Source organism: Neomonachus schauinslandi, chromosome 2 (assembly GCF_002201575.2).
Source record: "Neomonachus schauinslandi chromosome 2, ASM220157v2, whole genome shotgun sequence".
NCBI classification, from domain to species: domain Eukaryota; kingdom Metazoa; phylum Chordata; class Mammalia; order Carnivora; family Phocidae; genus Neomonachus; species Neomonachus schauinslandi.
This window is the reverse complement of record NC_058404.1, coordinates 50,478,891-50,493,119: the sequence shown is the minus strand read 5'-3', so window position 1 is coordinate 50,493,119 and position 14,229 is coordinate 50,478,891. Positions and strand designations below refer to the sequence as shown.

At 34.2% G+C, this 14,229-nt stretch overlaps 1 protein-coding gene across 5 annotated transcripts in view; it reads right to left on the bottom strand.

The window, feature by feature from the left end:
* HMBOX1 (homeobox containing 1) overlaps nucleotides 1-14,229 on the bottom strand; it is a 185,245-nt gene that overhangs the window by 81,737 nt on the left and 89,279 nt on the right. For all 5 annotated transcript variants that reach the window (XM_021698797.1, XM_021698798.1, XM_021698800.1 and 2 more), the window contains 2 exons: nucleotides 10,683-11,159; nucleotides 2,409-2,494 (listed from right to left, as the gene is read on the bottom strand). In XM_021698797.1, the coding sequence (XP_021554472.1) occupies nucleotides 2,409-2,494; nucleotides 10,683-11,159 (563 nt within the window). The remainder of the gene's footprint in view (nucleotides 1-2,408; nucleotides 2,495-10,682; nucleotides 11,160-14,229) is intronic.

Genomic DNA, 14,229 nt, shown 5'->3' with positions numbered 1-14,229 from the left:
TATGCCTATTCTTTTTATCTCAAGGTTGATTTACTTCATTATTTCACATATTAGAGTTGAACTTAACTTTTTAAAAGACTCCATTATAGGACAGAGATTCTGGAGTGCCACATCTTAAACTTTATATCTGGGACAGATTTCATCAGGTAGATATTCTTCTAAGATACACTTGACTAATTTGTTTAAAGACAAAAACATGCCTATGTACTGAGATCAGGTACCCATAGTGAGTGAGTCCTAAATGCCTAGAAGGCTTCCTTACATAGGCTTCCTATACCAAGTATGCCAATTATGAGGGCCAGGCTTTATACTGGTTCGCACCAACTCACTATTCTGTAGCTGGATCTCTTTTCTAGAATGAAAAGCCCTGTCCCTGAGTCTAGCTTGATGGCTGGATGGGCCGGGTGAAAATGTAACATGATAATACATGAGAAATACATGAATTCACTAAGTTGATCAATGAGACAATGAAGCAATGTGGCTATAAATCATCTCACTCCCCTGCCTTATGTAAATAATTGAATTAAAGCAGATAAGAGTAAAATGGGATTCCTTAAGGGCAGAAACTCATGCAGCATTTGTTGAGCAAATAAATATTTCTGTAGAGGGAACGTCACTGGACAAAGTCATATTGGATAAATTTTCATATGTATAGCTTGTGTTAGCCTCACTAAAATTCCCTTTACCCTACAAGACAGCGCTACAAGGCAGTTAGGTAAATACGAAATCTTCAGAGAGCATGTACAATGCTAGACTCTTTCAGGATGTATAAGAAAGATTGCTATATTTAAAGAACACTACTCTAAAATGCATAACTGAAATGAGGTATTTTATTATAATTTGCATCAAAGTCAGATGGGTTTCAAAAGCTACTATTTTAAAAGTCCAAGATGATTCAAGATTCAGAGCATTCAAGATCCTCAGAAATATTTCCACCTGGAAAAAAAAAATCAACTCTATAATACTGTTCTATAACACTACAATTTTGTTCTTTTTTGTAGGCTGGCAAAATAGAAGATTGTTTCTAATCTTGGAGGCAAAGTAAAAGCCCTAAAAGACAACACTTCATCTTTTCATAGTGCACATCACTGGGTTTTGGTAAAACCCACTTAACTTGCCCCTATAGTGCCCTTAGCATATTCCTTAATCCTTGAAGATAAAGGTAAAAATTTATTTTAAATATTCTTTTGAAAATTACAAAAATTAAATTCACACATCATCCCTCTGTTTAAGATTTCTGTATGGAAGGATATGCCTTTTATTAAAATCTTTTACCATGAACAGAGGCATCATTTATAAAAATATATTACTAGTGTTATATATTATACACACATACATGTATTAAGATTGGCTGACCTTAGATTCTTGGGATGAAATTTAAGACTTCTGAAGTCTCAAGTTTCATTTTTAACCATATTGATGGTCAATAACAACCTTTTAGGTAAATTAGCTTTAATATATATCGATGTCTAGAGAATAGAAATGATATCTTAAAATTGGAAGGTACTATATGATCAGATCCAACTATTTCATTGTAGAGGTAAGAAAGTGAGGTCCAGAAGCTAAAAAGCCCAAAGTCACATTAGCTGCTAACGGCATGTTAAAAAAGGGTGGGAGGAGGAAAAATATAATTTTCATATCTATTAATGTGCAACATACAACAATGTATCAACTACAAAATGTAGTTACAAGAGTTTCTGGTTCCTCTCATGACTAGGGTATAGTTGATTTTATTAAGGTCTTGTAAACCATTGATACCCAAGAAAGGAAGACTACATACCAACAAAGAAGACATGCTACCCCAAAATTTAGTAACTCTATAAAAAATGCAATCTGAATAGAGAATGATACATATACACCACATACTCAAGATGGGGCTGTGGTGGGGTGGGTAATGGGATGGGATATAAAGAACAAAGAGAAGACAATGATAACTCTTATCTTCTCAGTAATGGTTTGAGGAAAGCTTTCACATATAGAAAGGTGGTTAAAAAAAAACCCAAAACTTCCTTTACTCTCATGAATCATTTTTTAATCGGTAAAATCAGGAATCAGGAGGACTGTAAAGCTTTTAAAAATATGAAATGTAAATAGCAGTTGGACGTGCATGTGTCATGAGCTCTGTCACAATGACAAGAAAACCAGAGAACCCTTTTTTAGCCATAAAATGGGAAATTTTGTGCTTATCACAAATGCTATAAAATTTACTAGCACAAGTAAAAAAAAAAAAAAAAAAACAGAAGTTCCATGATATCAGAGACAATGGGTTTTAAATCACAGGCATACATTATTATGCCTAAGTTGACAGGTCTGCACTGCAATGCAGAAATGCAAGCAATATTCCAACATCTGCACCAGAAGGCAGAGACTAGACATGATTCCAGAATAAAGGGCTCTTCAGCTCTTACCTGTTACCTGTGCAACAACTGCTTGGGAAATCCTCCGATTGGCAAGAAAGGCTTTGATTTCCTCTTTTATCACACTGCTGTCCCTCCTAACAAAAACAGAAGACAAGACCAACAATGTATGTTGAAGGTAGAAATCCTCATCTTTGCTAAGAAAGGTGAAGCAGAGAGGTGGGGAGAACACAGAAAGAAAGGACACAAAAATAAAGGTAAACAGACCAAGCTTGTGTGAAAATACGAAATTAAAACAAACCAAGAAACACCAAATATTCAAGTCCTAAAACATCACACCATCAGACAGACGCTTTAGTGAATACCACAGGAGATATAAGTCTCATACCAGAGGACGGTTAATCGCATGCTGTGTATAATTCATATTAGGAACAAGGCTGCCATATGGTATCTATTAAGTTTCATTACTGAGGAATGAATATACCTTACACAGACAGAAACCCTAGAAAAATAAATAGCAACAATAACAACAAAAATCAGTTGTGAGTAGATTGTGGGCTTGCAGGTTAACTCTATAACTACATAAATATTATGTTCAGTAATTTTAAAACCTTTGTTAAAGGAACAGAAATCATCATCATTCTAAAACTGCTAAAATATCAACCATTTTAAGAAATTTAATTTGCCTTCTTTTTCCTATTAAACCAAAAAAAATTTAAGCGAGATGAGGTGAATATATAATTTTAATATAAAAAAGGCAACTTATTCATTTCCTATTATATGTAATATATAGAATATTTAAAACTATGTTATATTTTGTCCTTGAGACTACATTATTATAAACCTAATTTTTCCTCCACTAGACAACAGCAAATTCTCAAAAGACTAGACATTCACTAGACTAACAATGAAAGGCAAGACTTCTATTTCTCCATCAGGACAAATACTTAAGTAAAACTTAAACCCTTAAAACCAACCAATTTCTCTTTGAATGCTTTATGTTCAAAAGGATTACGTAAGTAAAGCACTGATTTTTCATCAAGCTCAAAAGTAACACAGAAGAGCAGTTAATTTATAATTTCATATAGGGTCAGCAAACTACGGCTAAATCTGGTCTCCCATCTGTTTTTACACAACCTATGAGCTAAGAATGGTTTTCACAGATGAACACTTGCAATCATTACTTGGTGACAGAGAATACTAACTTTGAACATGAATTAAGCAAAGTATTATATCCTCCCCACCAAAAATTCTATTCTTCTCATTAGACCTATATTTTAAAAACTATATTCAATTACTATTATTCTATATTGAATTTTGTCAGTAAAAATTTGTGATCTTTTTGTTTTATCTTAGCTGTAAGTATGTGTATTAGAACCTCAATTTTGCCTCTTGGCCACAAAGTGTAAAATGCTTACCATCTAGTCTTTTCCAGAAAAAGTTTGCTGACCCTTGATCTGAGACAAAGGGATCATGAAATCTTCGCAAATCATGTTGTAAATGAACCACAAACTTCTTACAGGAGCTCAAGTTTCTTTAAAGATTATTTGAAGCAACAAAAGAAAAGATCCTATCCAAAAAGAATCAGCTGTGATTTGAATTAGAGCAGATATTTTAGCCCCTTGGTGAGGAGTGGCAATACATCCTGTTGGTGGATTCCATGTTCCCTTTCAGGAATTCTGGAAAGGGGCAGAGAAGCGATAGTAGGGACAACCTTCAATCTGAAGCTCTACAGTATATTCCTGATCTACTGGTTGGAAATCCTAATCAAAAAGATTCCTAGAGAAAGAAAATAGTCAGCTGCCTAATCCAATATTTAAAATTTCTCATACTCATCTAGATTCTGATCTAGATACCAGCTAGATTCTTTCCAAAACTTTCACTTGTTTATATTTGAAGTATTTCTTTGAAAAATATGCATTCTCATTTTATTAAAAAATTGTGTATCTGAAAGAAAAAGGCACAAATAAATACACTTTAAAGTCAAATAAAACAAACTGCTCAGTAAAATACAGGTAGTATAGGCCAAATACTCTTAAATATCCACCAATAATTAGCTGAGCAAGAGATAACTTCAGCAGTATGAATTTCATTTGCTTTATGTAAATAAAACAACCAAATCATTCAGTTTCTGATACAACTTCAAAATTAATCTGAAAAAATTTAAATAAAGCACTGCATTGCAATATATAGAATATCCTTCTAGGAAAGTGAAAACCAAGTTTAAGAGAATATTTATTAAGGTTAAATAAAAAATGTGCTTTTGGGGAAAATGATTAAATGGTATTTTCTTGACTACTGATTTAAATTGGAATTTAAATCAATTTATCTTAAATCAAGTTCACCTAGAGTAGACACTAAATCATAAAGAGGACATAACACTCAATTATTCCAATAGGAAATATCCAGTTTGTGAATTATTCACAGCTTTGCAGTATGATATTATCAAGGACTGCATTGAGACAGAAGGAACTTCAGAAAGTCTGCAAAATAGCAGCAATTCACTTACCCTCTCATAGACTATATTTTTAGATACTTGGCAAGTTTGTAAGTATCCACGATGAGTAAAAAAAAATAATAACAAAACCTCTTTTGTCAGCTGCTTTACCAGAGAGAAGCTTTTTCAAATCGAAGAAAAACATAAGACTTAAAAAATAAGGTTATGCTTGGGCAAGTCATTTAATATAGCTGGACCCTGGTTTCATCATCTAGTAAAATGAGAACAATAAAACCCTCATCACAAGACTCTTAAAAATTTTTCTCCACACACTGAAATTAAATTTAAATGAAATATATATGAAATGTGTGCATATGTGTGTGTGTATAATAAATAAAATAAAAAATTCTTCAATGTAAAAATTTTTGAAACTGTAAAAGCATTCAATAAACAATGACTATTATTTTATAAAACCCCAGAAAGAATTCCAGGTAAAGAAGAAACAAATGATATGCTGTAACCACCTATGACTGAAGTAAACATCTGCATGAGGTACTTTAAGGCACCATGGAAAGATTTCTATGAAGTCAATTTAGACACAAGCAATGATGTGTCATCTAGTTATTTTCACTAGGTACACGTATCCCCTGCTTTCTGAAAGTTTGCATTATGCCACTCTGCTTTTATAAAAGACCAACATTAGTATGGTAACAGCATTTTTTTGTAAAAGTAAAAATCCCCTTCAGATTTCTTTCAGTTAGTGAAAACAGGTACTAATGGAGGCTTTTCTAAAAGTGAAGTGGTATAACTCAAGCTTTCAGAAAATACAGAACCTGTATTTTCAAAATAGTAATGGTATTCAACTTTCACTTGTGTCCAGTTCTCTTGTGTATTTCAAAGACCTCCATTCTACAGGGTTAATTTGTTCTTTAAACTTTCAAATATCCCCCCTCATTCAGTCTCCTTTAACAAGTTGCCTCTCCCTACTGTCCACATCGTAACTCTGTGAAATGACCAGTTTCTTGGTGTGAAAACTCCTTCATTTACTCCAAATCTATTTTCATATACTCTCCTACTGCTTACTTTCTCCCTTTATTTGAAATTTTTCATCCTCTTTAAAAAGAATGAATCCCTTTTCTTCACTTCTCTTTTTTCTGAGTACTGATTTTTTCAAGTTTTTATTTTAATCACCCAGCACTCATCACAATTCACTTCTTATAAAATCTCACATTCCAAAAAAAAAAAAAAAAAAAAATCTCACATTCCTCATGATTTGTATTCCTCAAGTCTTATGAAATTAAAGTGAAACACAAGTTGATCTTTCTTTGATTCCATAGCTTACTTCCAAGATAAGCTACCAGTCTATTTGCATCTAACCACTTAAAATCCATGTCATCTCCTCCTACCACCTTTTCCAAATCACAGCCATGTTGAATTCTTCTCTCTGGGTGCTTTCCACATGAAGATAAAATTCTTCCTTTCCATCCTCCATTACCATTATTTTTATAACTTGCTAAACTTTCCATTGTTATCTACAGACCTTTCTTAATATCCAAATGAATTAATCAGTAATGCCTCTTTGTAGAATCACCCTTTCTTTAAGACACAATTTAACTGTCATCTATTCAGAGAAGTTCTGCCTGATCCTCACAGCTAAAAAAGATCTCCTTCTTCTAATAACTAACTTTATCATTTCAATTATACTACTCACATGCTAATATATTACATGCTATTCTATATTATAGTTGTTCCGATCTGGTCTTATCGCTCCTACTAGACTGAAATCTTTTAGCACAAAGATGGTGTCTTATTCATCGTGGGGTTTGCATATAATAGAGCTTAATTTGTTCAATGAATGAACAAATTTGTAGCTGAAGATAAAAGGTTGTAAAATGGCAAACCTGATCTAGATAATTTAGAAAACAGCTCTAAATTCTTAATCTCAAATATGTTTAAGCTTCCCAAATCAGAATGGAAAAAGTTATTTATGCTAGCTCAAAATGGCAATCCTTCCATTTCTGGAACAAAGACTATTAAAGAGTACATGTTTAAAAGTTGTATGCTTTAAGATCTTCCATATTCTCTCAGTTGATATATACTATACGTTCTTTAGGACTCCTTAAAGGCAGCCATCTATCTCAAAGACTTCCAGAGATGGAGCAATACCTACAAAGACAGACTATATCACAGATGGGAAAATACAATTACATACAAATTCTTTAACTTTTGAATAAGAACCTGCTCCCTTTCATTTCTACTCAGGGAGATAAAGCATAATTTAAAATTTTTAAAAGAAAAGCTACTCTATATGTATACACAACATTGTAACTGAATTTAGGAAATACGTATCCCTAAATCACCGATTGTTAGGGATCTAGTTAAGCATTCGGAATAAAGTCCTGGATCTTACATAAAATACAAACAGTCATAAAATTTAGTACATGGGTAGTTAAGAATAACAACTTAATACATGGCATTGTTTATGAATTCCTGGTAAGCCTCATTTCAACTGTTATTTTATAATATACATGAAAGAACAGATCTACACTATAATATTAACAAATGTATATATATACCGATATATAAATATGTATGTTAATAGATGCATTTTAAAAATACTAATATGTGAAATGGGTTTTCATTCTAGCACTTGGCTTTAAAGTCCTTCCTAAAATGTTATATATTCAATAATTTGTTGAGAACTCACTATCTGGTTTCTTTTTTTTTCACCCCAATCAATTAAAAAATGGGAAAAGTAGCAGTTTCTCTCTTTCTGATTCTTTCTTAAGCTGATCAGGTGTACAGTTATAATTTCTTTTTTTTTTTTTTAAGATTTTATTTATTCATTTGACAGAGATAGAGACAGCGAGAGAGGGAACAGGAGCAGGGGGAGTGGGAGAGGGAGAAGCAGGCTTCCCGCCGAGCAGGGAGCCCGATGCGGGGCTGGATCCCAGGACCCTGGGATCATGACCTGAGCCGAAGGCAGTCGCTTAACGACTGAGCCACCCAGGCGCCCCTATAAGTTAATGTCTATAAAAAATTTCCCTTGTGTACCTTGAAATTAGTAGGTGTTAAGTCTATGAACTCAATGGGTTATGTGATTTGAAAAATATTAACTTATGATTGAGTGCTATGGAGCATGCAAGATATGACTTATATATGATTATCTAGAAAAGGAGGCAGGAAGGCATTCAGGTACCCATTCTCCCCACTTACAGCCCACCAAATCTAACCCACTACAATATCATAGTGTTGAGTGATTAGAGAGGGCAGTACAGTCCTATGGGGCACAGGATACTCAGAAAAATTTACTGCTCAAAAATTTCTCTAACATTCTACCAAATAAAGATTCATCTGGTTAGTAACTGATTTGAAGTGGCAAATACCATGTGACGGTAGAGGGAGGGAGGAACAACAGCCCATTAAGGCATTCACAACTTTCACTTGTGTTACATCAACCACGGTTCTTAAAATCTTATTGAAATCTACAGACATGAAAAACTTATTTACAGAGGCAACAGATACCAGAGACATGGTAATAAAGACACAGGTTAGAATTCAGGCTCTGCCATTTAATATTTAAAATTTCTTGGGTCAGTTATTTAAATTTTATGAATCTCAATTTCTCTGCTGTACCTCATACACAGCATGGTTATAATGATTAAAAGTGAGAACAGTCATGCAATAAACTTCTCCCTCTGACCTAAGGATTGTTATTATGTGCAAACTTGAGAAAAATAAGAGGTGGGCACAAAGGAGGAATGCAGGTGTGGGTGAGGACACAATGGCAGAGAACCACAGAGAGCCAGAAGGTTCACTGAGACCCTTAGATGATTAGAGAACCAAAGTAGCAGTTCATAGAAAGAAGCAGAGAATAGGGTAAAGATAAAGTATCCTAACTATGCAACAAGTGGCAGTAAATTAAATGCTGGTAACAGTGCAAAAACATGTATATTTTTAATGATAAAACTTGAATGTGTGTTAATTGTGGGATTTAACTACAAATCTTAATCATTGCTAAATAGGTTTTCTGTTTATTTTGAGAACATAGTTGTATTACAACATTATGCCAATGTAAGAGCTAGTAGTTACGTTTTTAGACCCTTGTAGTCAAATTTTAGACCTTGGCCAATCTTCAGAGCCTTTTGTTAACAAGAAAGTTTTCCCAAATTTTGTGGTAGTCTAATACACATTTGGGAATTAATTGTTATGTTAAAAGCTTATTAAAACTGATTAATGACAGCAACAGTATAAATTTTATTGTTGATTCCTCTCTACTCAGGATAATTAAAAGCTAACCTTGTCATATTTCAATGACTTAAGTAACTTCTACTTGCTGCAATGGTTCTCCCTCTCAATCATGACAATGATACACATGTTAAATTCAAAAGGAACATCTAAACTGTGGCCAGCTGCTTTAACAAGTGAAAATGAATTCAAAACCAAACTGATCTCTTATATTTTTAAGTTTTTTTTTTTTTTTAAGTTTATTTATTTGACAGACACACAGCGAGAGAGAAAACACAAGCAGGGGGAGTGGAAGTAACAGGGTTCTATGGCTGCTCTATGAAACTATTCATTACAGGAATTACATTGGAATCTAGATGCAATAGTCCATTTAGTTCACAATTCCATATAAGGCAGTGCTACCCTAAAAATAAAGTCGGGACAGTTTATTTAAAAGATTTTACCACTGTGGTACTATAGAATAGATCTTCCATATACAATATTAAGTCACCATTATACTATCTTTAGTCTTAAAATCCTTAGGAAGAACTATAACTCATAATTATAGGTTCTAACTTTATTCTGACAAATTTGTGCTACAGCTTCTTTATCTACTGTAACTAATCTATCTGCAGGCTTTCCTCCTACTACAGTAGTGATAATCTATTGAAAATAATGCTTTTATGTCTATTCCTACAGACCTGTAAAAAATCCTTAATTCCAATCAAATTAAACATAAACTACTTGTGTGGAACTCAGATCTTCCCAAACCTGTACTGCATCCTAATATAATATTCTTATTACCATCGTCTAGCCCATGCAACCTTTATAAAACTAAACATGCCTTGCCTTCTCTACCTTTTACTATTCCCTTAACTTTAAATAAAGTTCCTATATTTCAAAACAAAAGCTATCCTTTTAGATTTAGCTCAAATTCATCCATTCACTTAACACATTAGACCCTTAGCATGTGCCAAGGACAATTCTAGATCCTGGAAACAACATTCAAAATCACATGATTACTGGCCTCAGAGTGTTCCAGGTCCAGTGTGAAGCCCTTCCTAATTACCTCTTTTGAAAGTGGACTTCTTTTCTCAGTGTTTAAAACAACAAAGGCTTACACTTACCTTGTAATAGATAATATATATGTGTGTGTGTGTGTGTGTGTGTGTGTGGCATCTATTAAATTAGAACTTTTAGCTTCTTAGGGGTAGAAACCATGTCTATTTTTCTTCCTAAGAACACAGCTTTTTATATAATAGGTGCTCAAAATTATTTTGTTGTGGTATGTTAGAGTGAAAAACTAAGTGTACAAATTCTGTATCATGATAAAATCATCTTATCAGAAAACTCTAAGGATTAGAATGTGTTAACAATTCAGAAAATTCAGATGTTAGCAATTAGTACTATAAAGAGAAGGCTAACTTCTGCTTTGATAAACAGAATGGAAAAGGCTGTTATCAAGCAGCAAAGAGGGCTAAGGTAGAGAAGACAAAATGTGAATTAAAATCATAAAATTTGAAAATATTTTCTTTCATCTCCCAGGGGAGGAGGGGGAAATCATAGTTCCTATAGGTAAGTAGCTGAAATACAGTATATTACTCAAAACCAATCTAAGAACATAGACATTTTGGGGACTCTGAGTAAGCAAAAGAACTAACCTCATTAATTCCTCCACTTTATCATCTACATCTAGGTCCTCTTCTGAGGCTTCAAAACTGTAAGACCTCTGACCCATGCTGTTTGCATGGTAGCGAGTGGGTGACATCTTTCCATTGGACGTGGATAATCGCTCATTATTCTCCCTCCCATTTTGATTGGTAGTGCAAGGCTGTGGGGAGGTATCATAACTGTTGCTAGGAGATGGGGACATTCCAGAATGCTGGGTCTGTGTGGAAGCTGTAGCTGTAGAGGAAGATGCTGGAACATTGTTGGTACTATTTCCATAAGAACTTCCTCCATAGCTGGACCTTCTTCCAAACTTGTCACTATGCTCTTGATCAAGACGGTCCAAAGTTTCCAAGGCATGGAGAATTTCATGTTTAGTCATTCCAGTACGCCGAAGGCGCTGAAGGAGATCTATCTGCTCTATGGTAAATCTGGGTTCATCTGTATAGTGAGACATGGTTTCCAGCAAACTAAAAAAAAAAAAAAAAAATCCTTTTATTTACAACATGTACCAAAGAACATATCATTATAGAGAATGCTCAGGAGATGATGCAAAATATTTCTACATCAATTTCTTTACTGAAAATGATTAACACATTATTATTATAACAGTTATTATCACTCCATGCTAAAATGTTTTTTGTCATGGCAAATGGATTGGTACAGTTACTGAGTTTATTAGCAGATGGATATTAGGTGTAACACAAAACCCAATTTCATATGGCATACAATTTACACTTTCCTCAATTTGGTAAATATCTGAACCAAAATTTCAGTTATGGCAATAATACCAAACAAAAGATTACATACATACACTTTTTGTCCTAGCCCATTTGTGATTATTCACAGGTGTTTTTTCCATCTCAAATTCACTACTCTACATTAGAGTACTATTAATGAAAAGTTGTTGTGAAAACAGTTTTATTATCTTGTTTTAATAAGTATCAGCAAAACTGACCTAGGAAGTCTGTATCTTCATTTAGTGTAAACAAATGACTTGGTAAGGTAAGCTCAGGCAATACTAATAACCAGCAAAAATTTAAATGGAAAAGTAAGAAGGTACATAAAAAAACTTATTAAGCACCATTTCACCCACCACTTAGCAATTTTGTTTAGTATCTCATCTCTGTAATGCATTCTCTCTTAATAGTTATCCCGAGAAATGGATCTTGCATGGTTGCAGCCAAACTGTTCATTTTTCTTGGGAAATTGCTTCCACATTATGTTTCCTTTAACTAACACAAGAAACTGTAGCAAGCCAGAAAATGTCAGAGTCATAACAATATTAAGTTTAAGCGAATTATCAAATTTAAAAATTCTCACTACTTGAATTCCTTTCTTATAAAACCTGACTTTCCTAATTTAAGATTTTTTTTAAAGATTTTTTTTATAGTTCTAGTGCCAAATAGGATGCATGGCATACAGTAAGCTCTTAATAAATGTTTGATAGCGGAAATAAATGTCAAGGAATTTTCTCATCCTTTACAGGTAAACATCTGTTCTGGGCCAGTTCCCCACAGCTGTTCAAAGTCTGTTTCTTCATCCCTCTATACTAAAAATTTACTGAACATTCACTTCTAGGCAGGCATTAGGCAAGAGTTTCATAGAATGTAATTTCATCTGATCCTCACAACAAAGTCCTGTGGCAGACTTTTAAAATCTTATATTGACTCATCATTGAGGAAACTAAGTTTCAGAGTGGTTCTGTACCTTGCAAAAAGTCTGATTAAGAGTAGAAAAAAGATTTAAACCTAGATCTTACTGACTCCAAAATCATATATTATTCTGCTTTCCAACATATAGCGGGACTTACTGGAATCCTATGATTTGGGATATAGGCTGTTGAACTCTTTAAGTCTCCAGTTAAAACCACTTGGATAGGGGGTGCCTAGGTGGCTCAGTCAGTTGAGCAGCTGCCTTCGGCTCAGGTCATGATGCCAGGGTCCTGGGATGGAGCCTCACATCAGGCTCTTTGCTCAGCGGGGAGCCTGCTTCTCCCCTGCCTGCTTCTCCCCTGCCTGCCGGTCCCCCTCTTGTGCTTGCTCTCTGTCTCTCTCTCTCGTTCTCTCTGTGTCAAATACATAAATAAATAATCTTAAAAAAAAAAAAAACACTTAGATAAAACCACTCTACTGATGGACTAGAGGTCCTAGTAATAGGTTTTTAAATTTAAACCTTTGCTCCACCTGGAATTTATATTTACTTAATGAGTGTGAAAGGATTTGAGCTTTATTTTTTCCCAAATGCATAGGTGGCTGTCCAATATGCTTTACTGAGTAATATGTCTCTTCTCCTCTAATCTGAAATACAACCTTTTTCATATACAAAATTTCCACACAAATCTCTATCTACCTTTGGATTCTCTACTCTGTTCCATTGATTTTGTCTTTCAAATCCTTCTAAAAATAAGCAGGCAGAAATCTAGAATTTTTATGTGAAATCACTCTACTTTTAGAGACAAGCTAATTAAAAATAAAACAAACACATTTTGTGGACCACAAATAACATGCTGCAAGCCATTTGTGTCACAGGTCGCAGTGTCTGCCTTAGACTTGTATGTTATCTTCCGCTGTCTTCCAATACTCACTGTGACAAGCTATCCATGACACAAGTCCTATTTTCATGATTATTACATTCTTTCTTGATTGCCTGGGTTTTTCCTCCAACATTTTATAATGAAAAACATTAAACATACACAAAATAAAAGAAATTTGCAGTGAACACTCACATACTAACCATCTATATTTTACTGTTAACATTCTATTTGCTTTATAACTTAACTATCCCTTCCCTTATGCAGCCATACCTATATTCGTCTTATTTTTTATGCATTTTAAAATCAGTTACAGACATCTGTACACTTTCTCCTATATACTTCCACATGCATTGCATTAATTAGAACCCAGTATTTGTTCAGGTTTTTCTTTTGAGGTAAAATTTACATAAAAGAAAATACACAAGTCTTATGTTTACCATTCTATGGCTTTTGAGAAGTACATACTGTAAAAAAGAAATACATAACCTGTGAAAATGCCTGTGAAGATACAGAATATAACTAACATCCCAAGAAGTGCCCCCTTCCCGGTTAATCCTTGGCCCCTTCTCTCACAGGGAACCACTGCTCAGATTTTTCCCATCACAGATAAGTTTTCCCTGTTCTAGAACTTTACATAAATGGAATTTCTATGTACTCTTTTCATTCAGCATAAAGTTTTTGAGATTCATGTCCAATGTAGTGTGTATCAGCAGTTTGTTTCTTTTTACTGTTGAGTAGTACTTCGTTATAGGAATATACTACATGTTTGTTTATCCATCCTATTTTAGACACATAGACTGTTTCCAATCATTAGCTATTCTAACTGCTTTGGCTATGGGGCACCTGGGTGGCTCCGACTCTTGGTTTTGGGTCAGGTGATGATCTCATGGGTCGTGGGGTCAAGCCCTGTGTGAGTCTCCTGGCTCAGCAAGGAGTCTGCTTGAATATTCTCTCCCTGTGCCCCTCTCCCAGCTCACGAGCTCGTACTCTCTCTCACTCAAATA